This window comes from Astatotilapia calliptera, chromosome 10 (genome assembly GCF_964374335.1).
Source record: "Astatotilapia calliptera chromosome 10, fAstCal68.1, whole genome shotgun sequence".
Classification (NCBI taxonomy): domain Eukaryota; kingdom Metazoa; phylum Chordata; class Actinopteri; order Cichliformes; family Cichlidae; genus Astatotilapia; species Astatotilapia calliptera.
In genome coordinates, this window is record NC_137431.1 from 1,237,979 (window position 1) to 1,265,136 (window position 27,158).

Here is a 27,158-nt window from a genome sequence, read left to right on the forward strand (position 1 = left end):
CCCAGACAGAAATCCCTAAACAACGTGCCCAGTTGTCCTCTCAGAGTCCTGACTGAAACTAGAACAGTTTTACTTTTAAAGCATCTCTTTCTTTGATTCAGTTAAATATACATTTAAAAACAAACAGAGTTGATGAACTGTGTAGTCCAAGTAGGACAGTAGGACCTCTGAATAATCCTTATTTCTTTATGCTAAGAGGACAGAAACTCAGGCAGATGCAGGCTGAGGGAGGGGCGGCCATCTACCAGAACAGAGAGCAAAGGAGTGAAGAAGAAGCATTCGTCATCATGGGAAGTAGAACCCTAAGCTGGAGAGGAAATGGCGTGTCACAAATCTAGAGGATCATCATTTAGCCTGGAGAAATAGTTTGCTGCTTTATAAGAAAGCCCTCCGCAAAGCCAGAACATCTTACTATTCATCACTGATTGAAGACAATAAGAACAACCCCAGGTTTCTCTTCAGCTCTGTAGCCAGGCTGACAAACAGTCAGAGCTCTGTTGAGCCAACAATCCCTTTAACGTTAACTAGTAATGACTTCATGAACTTCTTCACAAATAATATTTTAATCATTAGAAAAAAAATTACCAATAATCATCCCACAGATGTAATATTATCTACAGCTACTCTTAGTACCATTGATGTTAAGTTAGACTCTTTTTCTCCAATTGATCTTTCTGAGTTAACTTCAATAATTACTTCCTCCAAACCATCAACGTGTCTTTTAGACCCCATTCCTACAAAACTGCTCAAAGAAGTCCTGCCATTAATTAATTCATCCATCCATTTTCATCCGCTTTATCCGGGGTCGGGTCGCGGGGGCAGCAGCCTAAGCAAAGAGGCCCAGACCTCCCTCTCCCCAGCCACCTCCTCCAGCTTATCCGGGGGAACACCAAGGCGTTCCCAGGCCAGCCGAGAGATATAATCTCTCCAGCGTGTCCTGGGTCTGCCCCGGGGCCTCCTCCCGGTGGGACATGCCTGGAACACCTCACCCAGGAGGCGCCCAGGGGGCACCCTTGTCAGATGCCCGAACCACCTCAGCTGGCTCCTTTCGATGTGGAGCAGCAGCTGCTCTACTCTGAGCCCCTCCCGGATGGCCGAACTTCTCACCCCATCTCTAAGGGAGAGGCCAGCCACCCTTCGGAGGAAGCTCATTTCTGCCGCTTGTATCCGCGATCTCGTTCTTTCGGTCACTACCCACAGCTCGTGGCCATAGGTGAGGGTAGGGACGTAGATCGACCGGTAAATTGAGAGCTTCGCTTTTACACTCAGCTCCCTCTTCACCACGACGGACCGGTGCAGCGTCTGCATTACTGCAGCTGCAGCCCCAATCCGTCTGTCGATCTCCGGCTCCCTTCTCCCATCACTCGCAAACAAGACCCCGAGATACTTGAACTCCTCCACTTGGGGCAGGAACTCATCCCCGACCCGGAGTGGGCACTCCACCCTTTTCCGGCTGAGAACCATGGCCTCAGATTTGGAGGTGCTGATCCTCATTCCCGCTGCTTCACACTCGGCTGCGAACCGTTCCAGTGCGAGCTGGAGGCCCTCACCCGATGAAGCCAACAGAACCACATCATCCGCAAAAATCAGAGATGAGATTCTGAGGCCACCAAAGCGAAAGCCCTCCGCCACTTGGCTGCGCCTAGAAATCCTGTCCATAAAAATTATGAACAGAACCGGAGACAAAGGGCAGCCCTGGCGGAGCCCATCACCCACCGGGAACGAGTCCGACTTATTGCCGGCAATGCGAACCAAGCTCTTGCAACGGTTGTATAGGGATCGAATGGCCCGTAGCAATGGGCCAGACACCCCATACTCCCGCAACACCTCCCACAGGACACCCCGAGGGACACGGTCGAATGCCTTCTCCAAGTCCACAAAACACATGTAGACTGGTTGGGCAAACTCCCATGCACCCTCAAGTATCCTGGAGAGGATAAAGAGCTGGTCCAGTGTTCCGCGACCAGGACGAAAACCACATTGTTCCTCCTGTATCCGAGGTTCGACTAACGGACGAACTCTCCTTTCCAGCACCCTGGCATAGACTTTCCCAGGGAGGCTGAGGAGTGTGATCCCCCTGTAGTTGGAACACACCCTCCGGTCCCCCTTCTTAAAGATGGGGACCACCACCCCGGTCTGCCAGTCCACAGGTACTGCCCCTGATCTCCACGCAACATTGCAGAGGCGTGTCAACCAGGACAGCCCTACAACGTCCAGAGCCTTCAGGAACTCGGGGCGGACCTCATCAACACCAGGGGCTCTGCCACCAAGGAGTTGTTTAACTGCCTCAGTGACCTCGCCCCCGGAAATTGGCGGGTAATTCCCCTCATCCCCAGACTCTGCTTCCTCCTCGGAAGACGTGTCAGTGGGATTAAGGAGGTCCTCGAAGTATTCCTTCCACCGCCTGACAATTTTCTCAGTCGACGTCAGCAGCGCTCCGCCAGCACTATACACAGTGCAGGTAGAGCACCGCTTTCCCCTCCTGAGACGCCTGACGGTTTGCCAGAATCTCTTCGAGGCAGTCCGAAAGTCTTTTTCCATGGCCTCTCCGAACTCCTCCCACACCCGAGTTTTTGCTTCAGCCACTGCCCGAGCCGCATTCCGCTTGGCCTGTCGATACCTGTCGGCTGCCTCCGGAGTCCCACAGGCTAACCAAGCCTGATAGGACTCCTTCTTCAGCCTGGTGGCTCCCTTCACCTCTGGTGTCCACCATTTGGTTCGGGGATTACCACCACGGCAGGCACCAACCACCTTGCGGCCGCAGCTCAATGCAGCAGCTTCGGCAATGGAGACGCTGAACATGCTCCATTCGGACTCAATGTCCCCAGTCTCCCTCGGAATGCTGTTGAAGCTCTGCCGGAGGTGTGCGTTGAAGATCTCGCGGACTGGGGCCTCTGCTAGACGTTCCCAGCACACCCTCACTACGCGTTTAGGTGCACCAGGTCTGTCCAGCGTCCTCCCCCGCCACCTGATCCAACTCACCACCAGGTGGTGATCAGTTGAAAGCTCAGCCCCTCTCTTTACCCGAGTGTCCAGAACATATGGTCGCAGGTCTGGCTGAATTAATTAATTAATTCTTTGATCTTAAATATGATCAACCTATCTCTAATAATCAGCTATGTACCACAGGCCTTCAAGCTGGCTGTAGTTAAACCTTTACTCAAAAAGCATCTCTAGACCCAGCAGTCTTAGCTAATTATAGGCCAATCTCCAACCTTCCTTTCATATCAAGCATCCTTGAAAGAGTAGTTGTCAAACAGCTAAGACAGCTTAAAGACATAAAGACCTGGATGGCCGCTAACTTTCTGCTTCTTAATTCAGATAAAACTGAGGTTATTGTACTCGGCCCTGAAAATCCTAGAAATATGGTCTCTAACCAGATGCTTACTCTGGATGGCATTACCTTGGCCTCCAGTAACGCTGTGAGGAACCGTGGAGTCATTTTTGACCAGGACATGTCCTTCAACGCACATATTAAACAAATATGTAAGACTGCGTTCTTCCATTTGCGCAACATCTCTAAAGTTAGAAATATCCTGTCTCAGAGTGACGCTGAAAAACTAGTTCATGCATTTATTACTTCCAGGCTGGACGACTGTAATTCATTATTATCAGGAAGTCCTAAAAACTCACTGAAAAGCCTTCAGTTAATCCAAAATGCTGCAGCAAGAGTCCTGACAGGGACTAGAAAGAGAGAGCATATTTCTCCTGTTTTGGCTTCCTGTTAAATCCAGAATTCAAAATCCTGCTCCTCACATACAAGGTCTTAAATAATCAGGCCCCATCTTATCTTAATGACCTTGTAGTACCATATCACCCTATTAGAGCACTTCGCTCTCGCTCTGCAGGCCTACTTGTTGTTCCTAGAGTATTTAAAAGTAGAATGGGAGGCAGAGCCTTCAGTTTTCAGGCACCTCTTCTGTGGAACCAGCTTCCAGTTTGGATTCAGGAGACAGACACTATCTCTACTTTCAAGATTAGGCTTCAAACTTTCCTTTTTGCTAAAGCATATAGTTAGGGCTGGACCATGTGACCCTGAATCCTCCCTTAGTTATGCTGCAATAGACGTAGGCTGCCGGGGGACTCCCATGATGCATTGAGTTTTTCCTTTCCAGTCACCTTTCTCCCTCACTATGTGTTAACAGACCTCTCTGCATTGAATCATATCTGTTATTAACCTCTGTCTCTCTTCCACAGCATGTCTTTATCCTGTCTTCCTTCTCTCACCCCAACCAATCACAGCAGATGGCCCCGCCCCTCCCTGAGCCTGGTTCTGCTGGATGTTTCTTCCTGTTAAAAGGGAGTTTTTCCTTCCCACTGTCGCCAAAGTGCTTGCTCATAGGGGGTCATATGATTGTTGGGTTTTTCTCTGTATCTATGAAGCGCCTTGAGGCGACTTTTGTTGTGATTTGGCGCTATATAAATAAAATTGAATTGAAATTATTGCAGTATAACTAAGGGAGGGTCACCTGATCCACGTTTGATCAAAAAGGAAAGTTTGAGGCCTGATATTAAAAGCAGAGCTAGTGTCAGGTTTGTGTGTGAGAAGAGAGCTGTTGTTTTTAACAGAGCGTAGCTACAACCTCGACAACATGATCCATCTTAAGACTAACACGTGTTTTGAACTGTGCCTTTCACGTCCTCCTCGCTGATATCTGGCAGCATTGGACCACCCCTCACATACATTTGTTTTTGGAGCCGTCTTGGCTTCAGCCTGTCTTGAGGTGCTGGCCCTGCCATTCTGACCTTCTCTCATCCGCTGTGACCTCCTGACCTGTGGCCCGCCTGTTCCTGACTGTAGCTTGCAGGAGTGACTGCCCTCCCAAAGTCGAGCAGCAGAGCGTCTGGCAGCAGAGCAGCTGGGGATTTGGGCAGATCTGGGCTGATGTCTCCCCTCCTTGGAAGTCTGATCTGAGCTGTGCAAGTGCAGCAGCAGGTGGCAGAGAGACAGCAGTGACTAAATATAGTGTTCAGGGGCAGAGACGGGTTCTTTTATCTGCTGATTGAATAATTTATCCAGCAGCTCCATCCAAGCTGGAATCCTTGGACCCGGGTCATCAGTCTCAGCTGATTTGTATGAGGGGTAGACAATCGGGGCCAGACTCCAGCGTGCACTTCAGTATCGTCGTGTTGAGCTTGTTTGTTTGCATTCCTGCACAAAAAACAATCGCAGTGCATTTAAATGGAGAAATGGGAGCTGCTGTGTGACGGAGGCCGACTTGCAGCGAGGGCAGATCTGTGTGGTACTTTAGCTCATATTTATAGGTCACATGGATCTTTGTAATTACCCTTTTGCTAAGTCTGCAAATCAGCTCTCCTCAGCTCAGTGGCCGGCAGGCCTCTGAAGCAGGAATGCTAAATACATAGGACCAAAAAAGTGCATGTGTCATTAAAGGGAAAGCCTCCGATTTGGCTGCATTTCCACTGCAGTCCACATTTGTGTTCTGTGCTCAGACAAAGGCATTTCATGTGCTAGCTCCATCTCCTGCATGTTGCTGCATGAACAGGCAACTTCCTTCACATGATACAAATATAATAACCCCTAAAAATCAACCGTTGCAACATCGGTATTTCTCCTTCTTTGTCTGGCACCATCACACAACCACTGTGTTAATTAACACAACTTCTGAATTTCTGCATGCTTGTGCTCCTGTGTGGATTATCACCCCCCGCGCCTGCAAACAATCCAATCAACACATCTCTTCTGTTCTTGTGTAACCCGCCCAAGAAGCACCCAGTGACTCTAAGAACACGGTGGCATCATAACAATAGTTGTCCTAATAATGACTGTGCTGACGCCTCACAGCGAAATCAGAAATATTTGTCTAGGCCAAATGCATGAGGGGCCCATATGATGTAATTGTCCAAATGAGGGACAGTACAGAGGGTGGAGAGGGCTCTTCCTCTCTATGATGTCATGACACTGCAGCAGTTTGCTGGAGATAAGGACCGAGTGCAACCTCACATCCAGAAATGTGGTTTTACTCCTCTTATCGCTGCTCTACAGCTGATTGGTGGAAGGGTGAGAATAACTCAAATGGAGGCTAGATAAGCCCACTCCTCAGTTACAGTAAATATTCGCGATGTGCACGAGCCATTTCTGGGGAATAATGATATCACGTCAGCATTCTGATTGAGAGCTGCTCCCATGTATGAGCCTGTTTTCATGACTAAAATGCTCCCCGTCCCTGAGTAAACACCGACTGTATCCGCTCCACAACAGCCACTGGCTCCTGCATTGATTGGCCAATGCAATTTATTAGCCATTGTGACAGTTTCCTGTACAGCCAGGGTCGACGGGGGAAACTGAGAGGTATGCAGATAAAGTGCTTTCAAACATGCCACACAATACCCATTGTGTTTTTGATTACAGGTTGAACTCTTACCGCTAGAATGTTTTCCACATACCTTTCAGTGTGCGTCTGCTTGTTATTCAGCTCGCACTGTCGTGCCGCCCGCTCTATTCCCTCAGCAGACAGAGCTAAAGTCGGAAATGTTGAAAAACAAAACGACGGTGTCTCAGTGACACCCTGAACAATGAATCCATGTCCCTGAACTCCACCTTTCATTTCAATTTGTAAGTGCCAAGCTTGGTGAAAAGTTTCATAAATCAGCCATAAAATCTGTAAAACGACTGCATTTAGCCACGTGTTCTCGTGTCCAGCACTTACTGGGATAAACCAACATGATGACAATGCAGCCCAACTACAGCGTGACCTTGTACTTGAAAGTGACGAGGCCAGTGACCTTTAACCTCCCTCCATGGTTTACTCCAGTTCAAAATAACGGAGACATGCAGCTGTTTGGCAGAGCAGACACCTCTGCAGCAGCTGTCTGAAACCGACTGACGCGACGCTGTCGTAGGTGATGATGCCCTGTTTGTGCTGGGCTACACTGAACATGGCACCCATCATGCTCCGTGAACTCGACAGAGGTCAGAGAGTTAGCCAGTTTAGGATTTGGCCAGTTGGAAAGCGGTGGTTAGCGCTGTGGTCTCACAGCAAGAAGGTCCCGGGTTTGAATCCACCTTTCTGTGTGGAGTTTGCTTGTACTTCTGGATCCTCTGGCTTCCTCACACAGTCCAAAGACTTGCTGCTACTGGGCTGATTCTAAATATGTGGGTGTAAGTAATGGACCTGCAACAGGCTGGTTACCTGTCCAGGGTGTACCCCGCCCCTCGCCCTATGGCAGCTGGGATAGTTCCCCCCCCCCACACACACAGTACTGGGGGAGGAATCCATGTCTGTAACAGAGCTCCTCTAACATGGAGAGAGGTGATTAAAGGTCTAAGGTCCAGCACTGGTGGACAGTACTGTGGTTGTGCTCCATTCTTCTCACCTTCACACCTCAGCACCACGCCTGCCTTCACTGTATGATGTGTAACCATCCATGAAAGGAGGATGAAAATGCTACAGTGTCAGTGCCCAAACCTGTGAAGCTGCATTCCTTCAGTGTGACTTTGTGTTATGTTTTCTGCTCATCCACGTCTCAGTCTCAGAGGGCCTGGAGCCTATCCCAACTGTGACGAGGAAGAGGCACAGACGGACAACCATTCTCATTTTATCAGCTACATCCAGCAACTTAGACTCGCCAACTAACCAAACATGCATGTCCTGTGTGACTGTGGAGGAGGCTGTGGTAGCCGGGGAGAATGCATGCACACATAGTGCTAACTCCACACAGGAAGGCTGCAGCACGGCGGCTTCAACTCAACTCAGCCCAACTCAATTTATATAGCATGAAATCACAACTGTCAGCTGAAGGCTCCCTATGAACAAGCATTTGGTGACAGTGGGAAGGAAAACAGGAAGAGACCTCCAGCAGAACCAGGATCAGGGAGGGGCGGGGCCATCTGCTGCGACTGGTCGGGGATGAAAAATATGTTTTTATATTTATTTATATATATCGATAACCTGTATGTATGTATGTATGTCCATTAGGTGTGTGGGTTTGTATTACATTCCTGAACTGTGTATTTGCACATATACACGACCAGCTGCATCATCAGAACCATTAAAACTATTGTTGTGTAGCGCCCTCTTGTGGGACCAAACAGCAGGTGCTTGTTGAGATGGAGAGGGGACATTGAAGGTGTCCTGTGGTCCCGAGCAACAGACGTGTTGGGGTCCTGTGCATTGTTGGGTTTGACATGCTGTGGAATCTGACCAGTTTGCTTACCTGGTCAGTTCCCAGGGCTCTTTGTTTGCTCTTAATTCACATTGTCAGTATGATTATATCAGCCTTAAAGGAAACTTTGCCAGGCTGGGTGACACAGACTTACAAATGGTTTCCCAACAACAGGCTTATTTACCCACAGTTGCATCAGTACAGCAAAACTGCTCACTGTGTGCGCTCAGACATGAACACTTCCACGCCAGGTCCACGAGGTCTCAGTGAACATCTGCTAAATCCATACTGCCCCACTGATGGAGGAGACTCCCTCCTGGGAGCGTTTTTAAGAATAATGCAGAGGTGCCATCTAGTGGACAAACACTGGAAAGCTTTTTGTTAAACAACCAAAGCTGTCCCAGTATTTTTGCATTCAGCCTGGATGTTGTTCCTCCATCTTTAAATCCATCATGTGCTTATTTTATGGTCTCATCTCTGGAGGAGCAGCTGCTCGTTGGTTAGGATAGTCAAGGTTAATGTGACGATACTCGCTGTGAATACTTGGGCACGTTTTTGGAGCTCTTCCACAGATGAGCGTCAGCAAAAGGAGTCATATCATCATCAGTCATCAAGAACATAAAACTAGATGGATAACGGCCTAACAGAACACCAAGTTCAGCCTCCTGCTTCATGTCAGACAGAAGCATTTTCTCTGAAAGGCATCCAAACATTTTTGTTTTGCTTTTTTCTTTGTTTTTTAAAGCAGAAAATACTTTATGACAGAGTTTTGTTTTCTGCTTCTTTCCTTCATTGAACAAACTCGTCCACTTATTCCTCCTCTGGACCATACTATCAAACTGTATATAAATGATGGCCTGTCATCATCTTGGTTTGAGCATTGTGCCTGTCACCGTGTTGTTGGTGCTTTTCTTCTTTAAACCAGATGAGGGTCGACTCTGACCGAGAAACAACACAAGACACTCGTGGTACTTAATAACACAGACAACACTCTATACTTTTATATCATTTTCACTTTGTCAGATCAAGTCGCCCCCTGCTGGTCAGTAGACAGAATTGAGCAGCTAAGCTTCACCGTACAAACCACACATGCTCCTCTTTTGCATTAAAAATAAGTGAGTCACTTCAGTGATGATCCTTGGAAGTATTGTCAAAGACACGTCTTCTTTGAAATACTGAGATTTTAGTGTCAGCTTATTATTTTAGTTCGACCGGCAGACTGAAGCACGCGCGAGTAACTCAGCAACACTCGAGAGCAGGTTTTGCTTGAAAATTTAATAGAAATATAACCAACAACATTTAGAGTGAAAAATACAACTGCATTCACGTTTCAAGTCTACTGCAGAGAGCTGTGAGGTAACAATGTGACCATTTTAAAAGACAAACTTCTCCTGTGAGATTACACTGAGGTGAAAACGGAAACGGACTCTCGTTTAAAAATGGTGTTAAACACTGCACAGACTGAAAGCCGTTCGTCTGTGTAACAGGGCCTCATAACTTAACATTCATTGCATGACTCGTTTTGCAAGACGTTACACATTTCCCCTGTTGCTCAGCTCCACCGAGGGCTCAGGTGCAGGATGCTGCGGTGGTTGGGGTTCCTCTGGTAACGAAACACACACACACACACACACACACACACACACACACACACACACACACACACACACGTTTGAAAAATGCTAAATTAAGCAAGCCGCACTTGCACGCACTGGTTGGTGAAGGATCTGAGACGTAGAACCACAGCAGAGCTACTCAGACACTGAGCTGACAGTCGGCTGTTTGAGCCTTTAGCAGCGCCGCAGAAAGGAAAGGATGAGACAAACGAGGATCACGATGTGGCCCAGTTCTTCCTCTGAGTTGCCAGAGCACCAGAGTGTTATTGGAGCATGTGTGCAGATGAGGGGGATGTGTTTGTAACTGTGTGAGGACAGGAGCTGTCTGAAGTTAGAGCTTGAACAGAGGACCACTGTTCAGACACACGGGCACAAGCATGCATGTTACAAAAGAAATGACAACTTTTTGTGCGTCCTTGCACAAATTAACACTCGGAAGCCGCTTCAACATTTAGTTTTTGGTGTTTGTGTCTTTTGTGTTTTATTACCTCCAAGCAGCTGCTGCACTGCTTTCCTGTCTTCAGCAATGTAGACGGCAGTAACGACGAAAAACACTCCCCCGACAATCCCGACCACGGGGCAGAGCAGCAGGCTGTACTTCAAACTGTCAAAGTTCCTGTCGGGGCTACCTGGGTATATAGCATCAGAGATCTACACCAGTGCAGGTATGAAATCGGTGTTAGTGGTCAGTGACAGAATCAGAGATGATCTCCTAAAGCTTACTTTCTTACCACTCCTAATAAGTAAGGGCTCCCAGCATCACCCAGCAGATGTCCGACTGTAATCTGCAGAGCCTCCGCTGTCGCCCTCCTTGTTGGTACGACAACATACTGAAGCGAGAAGCACGAGCAAAAGGGGCGTGTCACATTTGAGCCGACACTTTGAGGTTTTTACTGTCAGAGTTAATGCTCACCAGCAGTATGTCAGCCAAGACCGCCCAGTTCAACGAGAGCAGCAGCTCGCCCAAGAAAATGAACACCTGAAACGTTCAAGACAAACAGTCTTTCATGTTTCAGTCATAACAGGTGCTCACGATGTTTTATTTCAACCGATGCCTTTAACTTCTCTACTCTGAATGTGAACCTTTGACATTGTGACTAGAATTTAAATGAAAGAAGAAAAAGGAGGCTTTCTTTGACGTTTGGACCTATTGCTGCATGATGCATCACTACAAGTCCACCAGCAGAAACCATCTGAAGAGAATTTTGCCAGATGAACCATTAAAGGATGCTCAGTCTTCTTAATGTTGTCCTAAATATCACAGTTTGCCCTAAAGCTGTGCCTTCAGTGACTAACCAACAACGTCACCACCTCGAGGTATACTCAGCCAGAGGATAGCTCCAAAGTCTGTCTTACGTAAGTGGCGGGAATGCTTGCTGATGCCACAAAGATGGTGATAAAGAGGCACGGCACTGATCCAAGCATGCCCACGGCGCAGATGAGTGGATCAGCATTTGGCACCTTGTCTCTAAACCGTCTGGATAAACTAGTGCCGAGAGCCCCGCCCAGAATGCCCGTGGCCACCGTTACAGCACCAAAGATGTAACTGCACAGGAAGCAGAAGAGAGCACACAGTACGGTCAAAACTGCACCGATTCAGGCTGGAGCAAGTAAGCGACGTGGGGAAAAGGTCATGCTATACCTGTCCGAGGAGTCACCTGGTTTGTCGCTGAGTTTCTGATAGACACGAGCTCGGGACAAAAAGTTCGGCAGCCAGAAAGCCAGCGCCCCGGTGAGGAAGGCCAGGGCCGTCACTCCCAACGATGACCACACGTAACTTTTACTGAGGTCAGAGAACCAGGAAGACAAGATTGTTTAGAAGCAAACACCATTTGTTTGGGTTTTTTCACGCTTGCAAGGGCAAAATATAAATCGTACTTCTTCAGAAGATATTTGACATCCTCCAAGTAAGAGCTCTGCTCAGTCACACCCTCTCCGTGGGTTTCTGCAGCACCTCTCGGCGGGTTGGGGCACAAAACGATCATCAAAATGAGTCCCACTGCGCCCATGATGGGTGTGATCTGAGAACAGAGCCAAATAATCCAGCATCACTTTGAATCAAATCGCACTTCTGCATCGTGAATAAGAAAAATGTTCTCACCCTCAGAGCCCAGTGCCAGTCCCCTGTGAGAGATGCAAAGCCACGCCCTGTTATATACCCAAGACCGCTGCAAACAGGCAATAGTGTGATCATGATGCACAAACAAGCTCATATCGCCATATGACATCTTAACAAGTGAGAGATTAAGACGGGCGATAACGTACGGAAACCTAAATCTAGAGTCACTGCTGTGTCACCACTCATTGCAACACCAGCTCTGCACACGAAACAACTGTGGTGAGGAGAAACCTACCAAACATCCACCCAACATTCAGCAACACTTTCAGCCGTGCAGCAGCGCAGCAGCAGCAGCGCATCATTTGAATGAAACTGTTAAAGCGTGCAAAAAGAAAAACAGCTGTTTACCTTCCGACAGGGATAAAGATGTAGAAGATGCAGATCATGATGCTCCTTTTGCCCCCAGTAAAGAGATCGCTTATGATGGTCGGAGCGACGGTGGAATAGCTGGCTTCTCCGGTCCCGACCAAGCCTCGCAGCAGGGCGAGAAGCCAGAATTGCTGCATAGACAAAAACATCAAAGACATTCAACATGTTTTCTGTCAAGCGCACATGGTTACATGCACGGAGAGTCATCAGCACAATCAGTCTGCAGATAAGGTACAACAAACCTCTGATGCATTTTCAACACAAACATGGGGAAATGATCTCAGACCCCACTGAGTGTCACAGCTCCCACTCCCTGAAACTCCCTCTTAACTCTGCGCCTGTCAAAACTACAGCTGAATGTGATGGAGGAGTCTCTCCCCCTGTAGTTAAACCACTTCGAAGGATATCAAATGTGAATACACAAACAGACTGTTTTGTAGAAAAAGCTGCACTGATGCAAAAATGAATCGCTTGATGGGTTCCAGTGTGATCACAGAGCGCAGCGCGCCTCCTCACCAACGTAGTTTGGTCACCTCAGACTAACTTAATAACTTATTGTGCCGTCCTCACTTTACTTCACTGAAACCTTTGATACCACAGACTATAAAATGCTGTCAAGCGCTGGGCTGGAATTTCCAGTGTTGAAATCAGAAACTCTGCGTAACCTCTGCAGACCAGCTTTGTGACTTTTCTTCTCAGACGTCTCGATCTGATGAAACCTCACCCGACAGCTTAACATTTGTCAGCGTGGTTATGATACAGCTGTATGTTTCTATAGAGCCAGATGACAATAACGTTTTTTAAACCTAATGAAGACAAATTGTTCATTCTTTTAATTTAATAATTCAGATTGTCTGACGGGGTGCAGGTTAACCGTCTTGGACTTTCAGTTTCTGCCTCACAAGAGTGCGACTCAGCTGATGGAGTTTGGTAAGAAAACTACCCTGAACCACAAACACTGAGCCAAATGTTGAAATTCAGGAGCCTTTCCAACAGACGTGTGATGAATTAGAACAACGCAGGGAGCAAAGTGAACACGTAGCAATGCAAAGTTGTGTTACTTTGTTATTCCTTGTAAAATACTCCTCACTTACCGATTCATTGACAAAAGAGCTGGCGGTTGCAGTCAAAAGCCAGACACTCAAGCCGCCAATCATGATGTATTTGCGATTGTAGCGGTCGCCAAGGTAACCGAAGAGAGGGGCCAAAAGGAGAAAACTGCAGATGAAAACTGAAAATTGATGGAATCAGTTATTCCGTTTCAATGACATCATTCGTTCACAGTAAACACACAACGATCAGTGAAAGCTCCAAACACAGCGCTGCTTAATTAGGTGCCTGATTGTATGTGCAGTTGACGACACATGGGCCTGCCATGCACTTACATTAAAAAGAAAAAAGCAAAACAAATTTGATCTCCATCAGTGCTTCTGTGTGTTTGTCAAACAGCTGCTTCATCATACCTGTCTGCAGAAGTCCAGCGGTGCTGTCCTTTATATCAAAGAATTTTTGAATATCTGTAAGGACGCCTGTAAGGCCAGAAACACCATTCAGTGCAAGCCCTGCCCAACTGGAAGCAGTAAATAGTGTGTATCGACAAAGAAATCATCCAACCTGCTATTGTGTACCGCTCCATGTAGTTGAGCAAGTTGACGTAGCAAAGCACAAACATAGTGACATAGGCGCGCTTGGGCGATATGGCAGGTTTCTCCTCAGCATCGGGTGCGAGAGACGCCAGGCTGTTTGCAAAAGAGCCATAAGGTAGACTGCAGCTGGAACGCAGGCTCCATCGGCGTACTGGGATGTCCTTGAAGGATGTGACTGATGCCCGTGGCTCCATAGCTAGCTGCTCTCCCTTCAGCTGAATGAGATGACCTAATGTTAAAACTCGTGCACAGATGCTCCACAGAGCTCGAGAATGACAATATAGTGCAGACACACAGTCCTGCTTTCATTAAGTCGCTGTCTTCAGGTTCAAGCGATGCAGCTTTTAGCAAATTTGATTCATGCGAGCTGTAGAAAGACTTTAGAAACAGCCCTTATGACAGAAAGTAATTACACAACCAAGAAGATATTTTTGCAACAGTGTCAAAATAACAGAGAAAGGAGAAGAAGGTTGTTCTCTAAATGCAGCTTATTTTCCAGTTCTTAAAACCGCGACAGAAAGGTTAAAGCATCTTTTAATTATAGCAAGTTTATGCATATGTAGAAAATAGACACAGCGAGTCGGAGCGTATAAAAATGTAACCTTGGCGTCTGCAACAGTGCGCCTCAGATATTTCAGCCCAACCAGGGTGAGGGACAACACTAAGAGCATTGTTTATGAACTCTTCTGTCCCAAAACAACACCGTGCAGCACAGCTGTAATCTTACAATGCAGCTGTGTTCCCATCATACGGGTATTTAAAACCATGCAAAATGTGAATTACAGGTGACTCACCGACTTGCTGATGTTTGGTTTTACTTTAAATCCTCTTATCTCATTCCTACAGATGTGCAGCTGCGAGAGAACAATGTGACTCTGAATGGCTCTGAGGCATGAAGACGCTAACAGGGACCTCAGTTTTGGGACGACTCGAGTTATATTAAGTTAGCGACAGGGCCAGCCCACTGAGGGTTGGTCATGCAGGGTTTCACACATATCTGTCTTAGTGAAGCAATGGCACAGACCAGCCAGACGTCATGGACATTTTCCACTTTGTGTTTCTTTTTTAAGAAACTTAGCACAAAATAAAGCAATAAATGTACTCATTTGACTTTTTACTAGTCTGATTCACCGTCCACAGCCTTACACTCACATGACAGCAAGGCAAACGGATCAGTTAAGTTAGTAGCTAAACTATACGTGTGCAACCTGCCATCCAATTTCAGGAGAGATTAAAAGGTGGTCCTGCTCTGCTCTGGAAACACCTGCCTTATCAAACCTTTACATTTCATCTGTTATCTCAGGACTGAGAGGTTATTTCTGACAGAAAGAAAACACTCGCTTTAGTTTCAGTTTCCAGTGACTCATCAAAACCACTGCTCTACAAACTACTGTTCACTTTGACACTGGGGTCATGTACATGTAAAAAAAAGAAAGAAATAATATTATAATAATAATAAAAATAATAATATGAGCCATTAAAAACCTTTAACCCTTTCATGAATGATGACGACGACCTCAACCTGGATTTTTTCTGAAGTATTTTTATTATAAATAAATAAACACGATTGTATTTATGTAGCACCTTTCTAGACAGAATCACAAAGTGCTGCACATAAGATAACAAATAATAAAAAGGTAAAACAGACAATATAAAACACGCAAACATTTAACCAAAACCAGTTTTAAAAAGGTGAGTTTTGAGGGTTTTTTTTAAAAAACAACCACCGAGTCCACAGTTCTTAATGTATGAGGGAGAGAGTTCATCATCTTTATGCATTTAGGTGGACACTGATGTGTATGTAGAGGTTTATGTGCAAGTACACCATCAACACTGACACAAATACACAAAAACAGCCTTTGAACAGCTGTAACTGTAGTGACCACTATGCATGAAAGGGTTCAAGTATGTAAAACCTTTTTCTTTCTTTCTTCTGAGGTTAAGACAAATAAGACGATGCCTTTGGCAGCAATAGGATGCCTGAAAGGCTCTAAAACACCAGGCTTACTGACAGGAAACTGGTGTAGTCATGCTGAATGTGAAGGTCTACATTTAACTGCGGAGTCACCAAAGCATCTGTTTGCTTTCAAATCTCATTAGATCAAGTACAGCATGTGTCACATATGTGGTCCCCTCTGCTTGGAAGTGCTGACTCTTATCTAGAAATCAACTTCCTGCCTCGCTCTTCAGATCAGTGAGAAATGGCTGCAAGTCAGTCAGTGTGTCAGAGCTTTCTTCACCTTTTCTTAAGATCAGAAAATATGTCCACTAACAATATGCAGTAAAGCATGAGAACATCTTACTGCTTTGCTTATCTTAATGTCTTAAAATTATTTATTTATAAAATAAAATGCCATTTAAATCTACTGTTTCCACCTTTTATTTGAAAAGTGTTTATCAACAAGAAAATCAGAAATTGATATCAAGCTATGTTGAAGCCTGATGCAAAATTCCTGCAGTATTTTTATTTTTATTTTTATTGATTGAAGGTTTGTCAGAAGGAATAGATTCACTGTAGTTTCAGCATTCTGTTGCCTTTATTTCATTTCTACATACCAGACATTCATTAACCTAATTTCAAATTTTATTTTTCACATTTTTCACAGTAAAATTATGTCTCAGTAAAAAGCCCTCACTATGTACCTCTGGCACTTTTAAAGTATCTATCTACATGTATAATGTAACATCATGTATAATTAACAGGAGGTGCAAGGGTAAAAGGTAAACCCTGGAAGTAATTGAGAGAAATGTGAAAATGAAATACGATCATTTCAATAGTGCACGAAAAATAAAATCACGCCAACAACAACAATAAGAAGAAGAATATTCTATTTCTGAAGAAATTTTAAGTGTGCCTATGCCGCTGCTAATCAGTGTAGTTTGCCATTCATACGGCTACAGAGAGCAAAACTCAGCAGAGCAGCCATTCTCCACCATGAACTATGGTAAAACCAAACACCGCTCGCGCCTCACAGATCACAGCTTACAGTTTTGTGTAAAGATGAGGTGACTTCGTACAGCCCCGATTTGCAGACGCTGTGCGCAGAGGTTCATGAGCAGAAGTCCCATTGTACCACGGCAGACCCAACAATGTTTGCATGAACACGCTTTGTAGCATTACTTTATGGACCATTTTTCACACATGGTTGGTGTACCCACACAGCCGGCTGTAGCTTTTCATCTCACAGCCCGACACATACTAAAACAACAGCCGAGACAGCATGGACTTTACGCCTGAGAGGCGTGATTGCAGATGCCGCTCAGGTGGGTCCGCCTCCCCTGCAGCGGCACTGCAGACCACGCCCCGCCACACACATCAAACACGTAAAATAAATATTTGTGCACTTTTGCATTCACTTTTTGTTATTTTTACACAGTGTTCTGAATTATTAACAATGGTCTACAGCCAATCTCGTGTATTATTATACAAACTTTGGTTGTAAGATTCAGATAACTATTTAATAAAAGCTAAATATTTTATATGAGAGTAAGAAAGAAAAGTATTTCTTTGTGCCCCCCTCTCCCTGTTAATGCCCTACCTGCCCCCTGGCAACACTTTGCTAGACCCGCCCCTGCACAGTTACCAGCTGTCAGCTACATAGAAAAGGATCCTGGTGTTATTTGTCTCTCAGAAACAGTTCATAACTTCAACTCATTCATGTCACCTAAAAGGTAAACCTGTTTCTCCATCACAGCTCTGATGATTCAGTAAGGACGTCTCCTGGTTTCGACCAGCAGCTTTTACAGCTGTGGCTCCATCAAACATCAGCTGATACTAGAAATTAAAATCAAATGAATTCTAACAGCAGCTGATCAAGCTTAAACTGCTGCTGTTGTTTATGGCGCAAAGTGGGTGATAAACAAACACCAGAGAACAGCCATCAGCTGATCATTGATCAGTTTCATGACTGAAGTTGCAACAGGCGAGAGAATGACAGGGGAAGACCGCTGTGCAGGTAACCACAGAGTAACTCCAGCTTTGTGTCTTTTTCCATTGTAGCTGAAGTCCGGGACAAACTGTGTTCCTTTTCAGCTCAACAGGAAACGCGTAATATTTTCTCTGAATGCGGGACATTCTGTTTGCACAGGACGGTTGGAAACTAACCTTATGAATACAATAAAGTTCACCATCAGTAACACAGCAGGCACCAGCTGTATAGAAAGTCTGTCATGCTAGCTAGCACGCAGTACGACTTATTGTAACTGATTGTAAAACGTCAGCACAACGAAAATATATATAACCTCTTACCTGAAATTCAGTTCACCGGCGGCGCGCGCGAGAGAGAGGAGGAGGGGGTGAAACGAGACAGAGAACGCCAGGTAAGCCATGCCCGGTCGCTCGGCGGCCGCCTCGTATCTCTCGGTTTCTCGCATGTCCTTTCTGTCATACACCGGTGGCTAGCTGCTCTCTGTTGTAGCTCCGCGTTAGCCACCATCAAACAACTGAGTTATTTTTTCCACATCGACCAGCATCTGGACAACCCACCACCTTTCACTGTTTATACCGTTACTAAAACGAATAAATGAATAATCAGCCCATATAAGGCTACGTTCACACTGCAGGCGAAAGCGCATCAAATCCGATTTTTTGACCCTATGCGACCCATATCCGATCATGCTATGACAGTGTGAACGGCGCAAATCCGATATTTTCAAATCCGATCTGGGTCACTTTCATATGTGGTACTGAATCCGATACATATCCGATGTATTAGAAAGCGACTGCTGTTTGAACGGTCAAGTCGCATTAAATCCGCCTTTTACGTCACCGACACAAGACTGAAGCCAATTATCAGCGCCAGAGAAGCGCCCGAGAAGACATCGCGAACGCTTCCTGGCCATCCAGTGTAGATGTAAGTGAAACTGTTGGGAAGACAACGTAAACATTTTATTTGTACTGTATAATCTGCAGATTCTGACAGAAATCTGCAGCTATCCTTTGAAGCACCGCTCCTCTAAAACAGCAATAAGGATCATTATTAGGTTATTTACATTATTATGTAAATAACAAAATAACTTAAAGCAAAAATTGGGAAACGTGAAGTCCGAAGTCTTTATATTAAGGGCCATCAGTCAAACAATACTGTTGCTCTGGGTCTAAACAGAGCGCGTTGTGTGTGACATCTTCTTTTGCGCATGCGGGCCGCTTTGAGCGTTCACACTAGAGCGCGTTTGCTGTCGCATTTTATTTGTAGTGTGAACGAGCAGACAAAAAAAAATCGGATTTGATCAAAAAATCGGAATTGAGTATTAAGACCTGCAGTGTGAACGTAGCCTAAATGAAAAATAAGGCTACGTTCACACTGCAGGCGAAAGCGCATTAAATCCGATTTTTTGACCCTATGCGACCCATATCCGATCATGCTATGACAGTGTGAACGGCGCAAATCCGATATTTTCAAATCCGATCTGGGTCACTTTCGTATGTGGTACTGAATCCGATACATATCCGATGTTTTAGAAAGCGACTGCTGTGTGAACGGTCAGGTCGCATTAAATCCGTCTTTTACGTCACTGACACAAGACAGACACCAATTATCAGTGCCAGAGAAGCGCCCGAGAAGACATCGCGAACGCTTCTCTGGCCATCCCGTGTAGATATCAGTGAAACTGCTGGGAAGACAACGTTGGAGAAACGTGAACATTTTATTTGTACTGTTTAATCTGCAGATTCTGACAGAAATCTGCAGCTATCCTTTGAAGCACCGCTCCTCTCTGAAACAGCAATAAGGATCATTATTAGGTTATTTACATTATTATGTAAATAACAAAATAACTTCAAGCAAAAATTGGGAAACGTGAAGACCGAAGTCTTTATATTAAGGGCCATCAGTCAAACAATACTGTTGCTCTGGGTCTAAACAGAGCGCGTTGTGTGTGACATCTTCTTTTGCGCATGCGGGCCGCTTTGAGCGTTCACACTAGAGCGCGTTTGCTGTCGCATTTTATTTGTAGTGTGAACAAGCAGACAAAAAAATCGGATTTGATCAAAAAATCGGAATTGAGCATTAAGACCTGCAGTGTGAACGTAGCCTAAGTCTAGCTGAGACACCGAGTCTTTGCATTCCGTTTGCACGGGATGGTTGGCAACTCTACTAACTAACCTTAAGAATACAATGAAACAAGCGTGTCTCGCCTAGAAACACTAATAAAGCAATATAAAAACAAAGTGGTGGCCGCCATTGTTTGACTCAGCAGAGGCGTGCTATGAATTGTGGGATATGGAGTTTTCCACCAAGCATACGCCCTTGCGATTACCATAACTATTCAATGGTTCGCGCAACCTTAAAAATTTCAACGGTTCCTGAAAGCTGTGACGCTGTGCGCGCCGTTGATATTGTCGTCATTACGGCAATACAAATAAGGGTAGACAAGGCCGTACCACAGCCAACATACCACTGGAGAGAGGCAACACACCACAAATGAAGTTTGAAATTCGTTTCAATGGGACCAAGAGATGGAGCCAACACACCACAAATAAATCTTTCCCATTCATTTCAATGGGCAAAAATTTGCATTAAATATTAATATGTCTCAAAACTGTGGGGTGAGTTACACTGTAAAATTTCAGGCGGAAACTGAGGAATAATAATAATAAGAAGAAGAATAAATCTGAGGAATAGTAATAAGTGTGCCTCTTGGCCAGGGTTGGGAAGGTTACTTTTAAAATGTATTCCATTACAGAATACAGAATACATGCCCCAAAATGTATTCTGTAGCGTATTCTGTTACGTTACTCAATGACAGTAACGTATTCTGAATACTTTGGATTACTTAATATATTATCATGCTTTTTACAACAACATGAATGTACTATTGCTGTGTGATTTATTACTATTACTGAAGGTCCGCGACTCCAAACTCCAAAGGGACCTCTGACTAATACGGCGGGGTCCCTGTCGGCTCATAGCCGAAAAATAGCTTTACTTTGTTGTGTGGGTCAACTTTTCTTGCGAGAGACAGAGAGAGGCGTTGAAAGACTGCTCCAACGGAACTTATTGTTTTCGGAGGAAAACACGAACACGGTGTACAGTCGAGTCTTAATAGCTTACTTACAACTGGGCTCGTCAGGCTCTCTTCTTGGCTGCAGTGGTTATTATTATATTTACATGCTTCCAGCTCCCGTTTTCCTCCATGACAACTCGTACCTTTCCACTCCCCTTTTTCTCCCTCCTCGCGCTCACAGACACATAACGTGTATGGCAGTCCATTCTCCCTGCAACACGGACTACACTGCCCATGATGCTACATTCTTTAGAGCTATGCTTGTAGCATTCTGCCTGTTAGCTTAGCACAACAACAACAACAACAACAACGAAAAGGCCTCTCTCACCCAGGAAACACACAGTCGCAGAGAGAGAGAGCGTGTCGCCCTGTAACCATGGCAACCGTAACGCTGCCGCCTGGAACAGCTGTCAAACAAAACCCAAACAGTCCTGACCCCGACAAAATGAAACAGGAAAGTATCGCAGTGTAATCCATTTATTTCAACAAAGTAACTGTATTCTGAATACCACCTTTTTAACCGGTAACTGTAACGGAATACAGTTACTCATATTTTGTATTTTAAATACGTAACGGCGGTACATGTATTCCGTTACTCCCCAACGCTGCTCTTGGCATAGGCACACTTAATAATATGAACACTGCAAGTAAAACCCTATCCACAAGGTGGGAGTAATGCATCACTGAGGACGCGAAGTTCCCCCAAACAAATCAACGAAGAAGAAACGATAGCGGCAGGGGAAGGCGGCGAAGAAGAATAATGACGGGAATGCTAAACGGAAAATAGAAGGAACAGAGTCCTGTTAAGTGAACATTAAATTAACGCTGTTACCGCGAAATATTAACATCGAACATAGCTGCATTACATTGGTATAAGTATGACAGAGCCTCAGTCAGCGCTGTTACTCCGGAGACAGCTTGCAGGTAATTAAACCGTCATGTTAACTGATGCTGGGTGCCGAGCTAACGACAGCGGTGCCGCGGCTTTGATTGAAACCGTGGTGCTGGCGCAAACTGTTTTCTTGAACATTCTGCATTAACGTTAAGATCCGAATGACAAAAGAACTGCCTGGGGATTACAACAGTGGGAGCAAACAAACACCTCCCTCGTTTAGTAAATGAAAGTCTTCAGTGTTTCAGGAGACCAAGTGATTTGTGTGTGTGCCTTACGACACTGCGTCCTGTTTGCAGATGAAAGCCGCTGTCAGAAGTCCCAGCGACTTTCTATTACGAGGCTAGCTCAAATCACTGAGCCTAATGTTAGCCTGTAGCTGGCTTTACTGACTCAATGTGTTTACATGTATTTTTAACCGAGGAGCCAAGTAGTGTTTCTCGTTTTTTAACATGACGTTTAGCAGTTACGTGATCAGTGTGATATTAGTGGACATTTTACGCATAAATGTAAGTACAGTTTCAGTAGTTAGAACATGTCCCTACCACTCACCGCAGAATTAACGTGTTTAACCAGCTAGCTAACTGTAGGCTAACGCTAGCCGCTGTCACTGTTGTTAGCGTCAACGCGCTAAGCTAACGTTAATCTCGCATTACCTCAATTCGCTCTTTTAGCAGGGTCAGCTGCGAATTATATTTAGCCACTCTAAAATTAGCGACCTTTCAAAAGTAGCTGCGTCGAACAGGCGCTGTATAATGTTTTAGGTTTGTAGCACTGATGACGTGTTTCAGGTTTTGTTTAAAATGAAAATTTCGCATGGAGACTGTAAGGGTCACTGGGTCCACCTTTATACTTGTCCCCACATTCTGCCCTTCAAGGTGACCGGTAATTGACCTAAACCTCCATATTTTGGAGCAAGGGTTGTAGATTAATTCAGGAAATTAAAGCTCCACGGATTTCGTGTCGCAGGGCTATTGCATTGATAAAAAGGCTGCCTTTCTTTGTTGTACATTCATACGATCTGCAGTCTACAATTAATGCTTGTGATTCTTATAAGCCTTGAAATAATGATCAGTAAGCATCAGACTTCACCGAGCCAGCTCCTTTGAAATGTTTCTGTTTGGCCTATCAAGAAAAACAAATTCTTCCATCATGTTATGTAAAAGGTTAAACTGTTTTATCAAACGGCTGCTCGATCGATAATCCCAAAGTCCACTTAATGTATTATGATGTAAAAAATCGACATTTAGTCCGACTCATGAGCACAGATTTACAGTTGTTTAAAATGTTGTTTACAGTGAGCGCTGCCATTCTTGATGCCATGTTGGGTGTTCATGGCAAATTGGTAACATAGGTGGGAACTGCTAAGTAGTTTGAGCAATATGCTCATTCTCACTCAAGCCCCTCTGAGTGTCATGTTGTCACCTCAGCCACCTGAAGAACAGTGTAATGCACGTAGGTTATGTAGTGGAGGTAGTGTGCTGTATGTCATAGTGAATGACTTTGATTTTTTTATATTCAGAGCTGAACAAAAACCCAGTGGAGGGATTCTCAGCAGGCCTGATCGAGGATAGTGATCTCTACAGATGGGAAGTCCTTATCATTGGGCCTCCAGACACCCTGTAGTGAGTCTCCCTGTCTTGTGTATGGGTTGAGATGAGTTTTGGCCTGTGTGGATTTGTTTTTAAACTTTGGTACCTATCATGCTGATTTTTTTCATCTTTCCCCCTCCCCCCACAGTGAAGGTGGTGTGTTTAAAGCTCATCTGACCTTTCCCAAAGACTACCCTCTCAGGCCACCTAAAATGAAATTTATCACAGATATTTGGCACCCTAACGGTAGGTACCGGTGAAACATGCTATCAGTGTTATTATAAATGTTTTTAAGCTTACGAAATGAAGGCTGTATGATCTTTGTGTTAATGTTACATGTTATTAGTTTTATTGTGACTCTACTGTTGATTAAAATTATTTTGCCATCTTTACTACATGGTGTGTTTATCCTGATGGAGGTAAAAGCCTCTTTTTCAAAAGTGGCAGCAAAGACTGTAAACACACGCAGAGACATAAAGGCCACTGATGCACGAGCACGTAAACAGCAGCCAGATAAAATTCAGTAAAATCAAGAACCAGTGCGACCTCAGCAGTAATCCCACTGACTATGGGAACTATTTTCTCAGACCTTTAAAATAAGGTCTAAGGAAAATAAGGACTAACCAGTGGGAAAGTTTGTGGACACACACATTTGGCCACTTAGCAGGAGCAGGCAGTGAAAAGCAACGTACACACTTTCCAATGAGAGCATTTTCTACTTCACAAAATATTAGTAATCTTTCTTTCTTCATCTCCAGTTGACAAGAACGGCGATGTATGTATTTCTATTTTACACGAGCCTGGGGAGGACAAATATGGCTACGAGAAACCAGAGGAGCGCTGGCTGCCTATCCACACTGTGGAAACCATCATGATTAGTGTTATCTCTATGCTGGCAGACCCAAACGGTGACTCGCCAGCCAATGTGGATGCTGCAGTAAGTCTGACTGTGTAAAGATCTTTTGCATGTGTCCTTTTATTCAATCCAAACATTTCTATAAAAGTCCAGTCGTGAGTGAATCTTTCTGATTTTAACATTTTGTGTAAACGTCCCCCTGCAGAAAGAATGGCGGGAGGACAGACACGGCGCATTCAAAAGGAAAGTTGCCCGTTGTGTACGAAAAAGCCAAGAGACTGCGTTTGAGTGATGCTCAGCACGGCTCTGGGCTTCATGTTTTCAGGGTAAGGATTGTTCAGTCATCCCTAAACTTAATCTGGAGAGCACCACCACAGATTCTCCATTAAGACAATTCAGTTGGCTCAAAACAAAAACGTTTATAGTAATATACTGGTAAACAAATTCACAACTGTAAAAGATTTAGGATAAATATTAGCAGCACTCCTAGTTTTGTCTGCTTACACTTGATGAAAGCGTTAAAAAACCCCAAATGAATAAATAAATGGCGTGCTGTGCTAAAGTCTTGAGGCGCCAACAGTTTGCTTCCAATGAACCAGACAAATTTGAATCCAAATGATAAATTGGTGGTTCAACGTTTCCGTGTGTACAGAGGAGGTCAGGACAGACGCACGGCTCTGAATGTCTGTGCCGTGCTTAGATAAACAACGTGGTTGCATGTCAGCTCACGATGTTGACGATCCTATCAAAACTGAAGCATGAACACAGAAGTAGAATAGAACAGAATAATCCTTTAATTGTCCCACAAGGGGAAATTTGGTTGTAACAGCAGCCAAAAAGACACATATACAAACAAACAGGACACGGAACAGAAACATACACAATCTTTCTTACAGATTTACATTAAGGACAATGGTTACTATAAACAGAGTACTGTACAGTTATTAAATTAAATAAAAATAACTACAGGTAAGAGGCAAAGTACTGGCAGACTTTGCTCCGCCATGCAGCACCATGTGCAAAGTGTCTGACTGGCAGCAGCTTAATGTTTCAGGGTGGCAGTGACGTCTAAAACACAGGCGATACAGTGTGTGGATAGAAAAACACACAGTCCAACTGATCTTGACAGAATGAAACGAAAGGCAGTGAACATCCAAAGAAGAGCTGCTGTTTGTAGCAGCCTGGAGAACTGCTGCTGACGGCCGCTTAGACAAAGCTTCACATTTGAAGAGATTTCAGGCTGTGTTAAAGAGCAAAGGATGAGTTCATTAAAATTGCTCAGTCGCCTTTTTTGCCTGATGTATCCCATGTATGTTTGCACATGGTCCAATAACTCACTACACCTGTTTGCCATTTTCCTCGCCAAATCTAAAGAAATGAAGGCGAGCTTTGAGACTGTTGCACAGTACTGAGCATGTCGCCTGTCGTCGACTCGTGGTCCTAACTTGTGTTTTTTCCGGCCATTTGTTGTTTCCCGCAGGTCTCCAATTGAAAATCAACACGGCACTGTTTCCTGCACTCTTCCACCCTGTCGCCAGGCTTGTCCTCCTTTATTTTGGCAGGAACAGACTGGCTACTGTAGGCTGCAATAGAAACATAACAAGGACTACCAAGGCTGACGGAAAATCGCCAAGCAAGTGCCAACTGAAAAAAAGAAAACAAGAAAAAAACCCAGAAGATGATAAAAGATTTTTCAAGGCTATGAACTGCTTCAACATTCAGGAAGATATTGTAAAGACATGTATATAGCACAGACTAAACCGGATAATATATACGCTCCCTTTCCATCCATCCAGACATTTAGACCAAATGAAATAGCGCGGGTTCATTTCTTTTTGTCCATTTTCCTTCTCTCAGCCCCGGCATGGATTAGTTCTCTTTAGATTGTTTTCATAGGAGCCGTTAACACGGATGCGTTTGGAGGAATGTCACCTGTGAAGAGCTTGTTCAGTCCCAGCAAGACGTGAATGATGTGACTAAGGAATACACAGCTGTCCTCTGGGTCCTTTATTGCTCAGCATCACAGGCAGCTGAATGATTTTCTCTCTATATTCAGTCTTACACCCCCTCTTTTTTTTTTTTGTGCATGCTAAATTTTGTTGGTCTTTTCTTTTCAAAAGTGCCTCCCAATAAAAAGCTCGGCCACTTCATCCTGCGTTGATTAAGTCTTAAAAATGTCAAAAAACCAGGCAAATATAGAAACTACCACCTGTAGTATGACTGGGACTGTATACAGCGACTGTATAATTCGGTAACAATTTGGTGTAGCAATAACCCCCCTAGTTTGGAGTGTACACATTCATTTTTGATACCCTGATAAAAACGCGTCGTCCTCCTCGGATATTGTTTTATTTTTTAGCAGCGCCTCTCTCCATCGTCTGTATCGTCCTCAGTAGGAATTGTTATGCATGCTTTGTTTTATGGTTTTGTTGGTTTTTTGGTTTTCTGCTGAATGTTTCTGGGATTTTGTTTGTGGACGTTTGAGTGCTTGTGTGTACAGCGTGTACGCCGGTTTTGTTTTGTCGCTCTTTCCTCTCAAAGATTCAAATTCATCATTACTCTGCTCACTATTGCAGTTTTGCCTAATGTATAAAGACAAAATACTGATGTATATTTTTCATGTTATGAAACTTGTCACCTGTAGTGAGTTCTTCTAAAACATGACTTTTTTTCAATATTTATCTGCGTTCTTGAGCTTTGCTTGCTCCAGTGTTCACCTGTTTTCACAGCGGCCTGGAATATTAAACAGTATCCACCAACGATTGCAAACATTTGGACAGATGAGAACTAAATTTCCTGAGATCAGGTCAGTCTTCAGATATTTTTGTACAATATTTCTTAAATATTAGATTTGGGGGATTTGAGTTGTTTTGCAGCCAAAACTACAAAACGATTGGAGCAGTTAAACCGTACACCAAATGGGCCCAGTGCAGCAA

At 44.7% G+C, this 27,158-nt stretch overlaps 2 protein-coding genes and 1 long non-coding RNA gene across 5 annotated transcripts in view; 2 read left to right on the forward strand and 1 right to left on the reverse strand.

The window, feature by feature from the left end:
* LOC113030072 (uncharacterized) overlaps window positions 1–14,978 on the forward strand; it is a 27,886-nt gene extending 12,908 nt beyond the window's left edge. Inside the window, exon 2 of the long non-coding RNA XR_013911854.1 lies at window positions 14,724–14,978. This is a non-coding gene — a long non-coding RNA (uncharacterized LOC113030072). The remainder of the gene's footprint in view (window positions 1–14,723) is intronic.
* Window positions 9,384–21,040, reverse strand: spns3 (SPNS lysolipid transporter 3, sphingosine-1-phosphate (putative)). 3 transcript variants are annotated; one of them, XM_026181137.2, is made up of 13 exons: window positions 20,934–21,040; window positions 13,846–14,092; window positions 13,695–13,760; window positions 13,326–13,462; window positions 12,211–12,362; window positions 11,845–11,911; window positions 11,622–11,764; window positions 11,386–11,526; window positions 11,100–11,289; window positions 10,657–10,722; window positions 10,475–10,573; window positions 10,232–10,394; window positions 9,384–9,730 (listed from the first exon to the last, which is right to left on the reverse strand). In XM_026181137.2, exons 2-13 carry the CDS (start codon window positions 14,069–14,071, stop codon window positions 9,660–9,662), a joined length of 1,521 nt encoding a protein of 506 aa, XP_026036922.1. In that variant the 5' UTR covers window positions 14,072–14,092; window positions 20,934–21,040; the 3' UTR covers window positions 9,384–9,659. The 3 variants fall into 3 exon arrangements, with proteins under 3 accessions (XP_026036922.1, XP_026036921.1, XP_026036923.1); XM_026181136.2 differs by lacking the exon at window positions 20,934–21,040 and adding an exon at window positions 18,127–19,130; XM_026181138.2 differs by lacking the exon at window positions 20,934–21,040 and adding an exon at window positions 14,672–14,805.
* A 531-nt stretch (window positions 21,041–21,571) lies between these two features.
* Window positions 21,572–26,901, forward strand: ube2g1a (ubiquitin-conjugating enzyme E2G 1a (UBC7 homolog, yeast)). Its single transcript, XM_026181143.2, has 6 exons — window positions 21,572–21,806; window positions 23,297–23,399; window positions 23,515–23,612; window positions 24,125–24,303; window positions 24,428–24,548; window positions 25,703–26,901. Exons 1-5 carry the CDS (start codon window positions 21,761–21,763, stop codon window positions 24,512–24,514), a joined length of 513 nt encoding a protein of 170 aa, XP_026036928.1. The 5' UTR covers window positions 21,572–21,760; the 3' UTR covers window positions 24,515–24,548; window positions 25,703–26,901.
* Window positions 26,902–27,158: the final 257 nt, after the last annotated feature.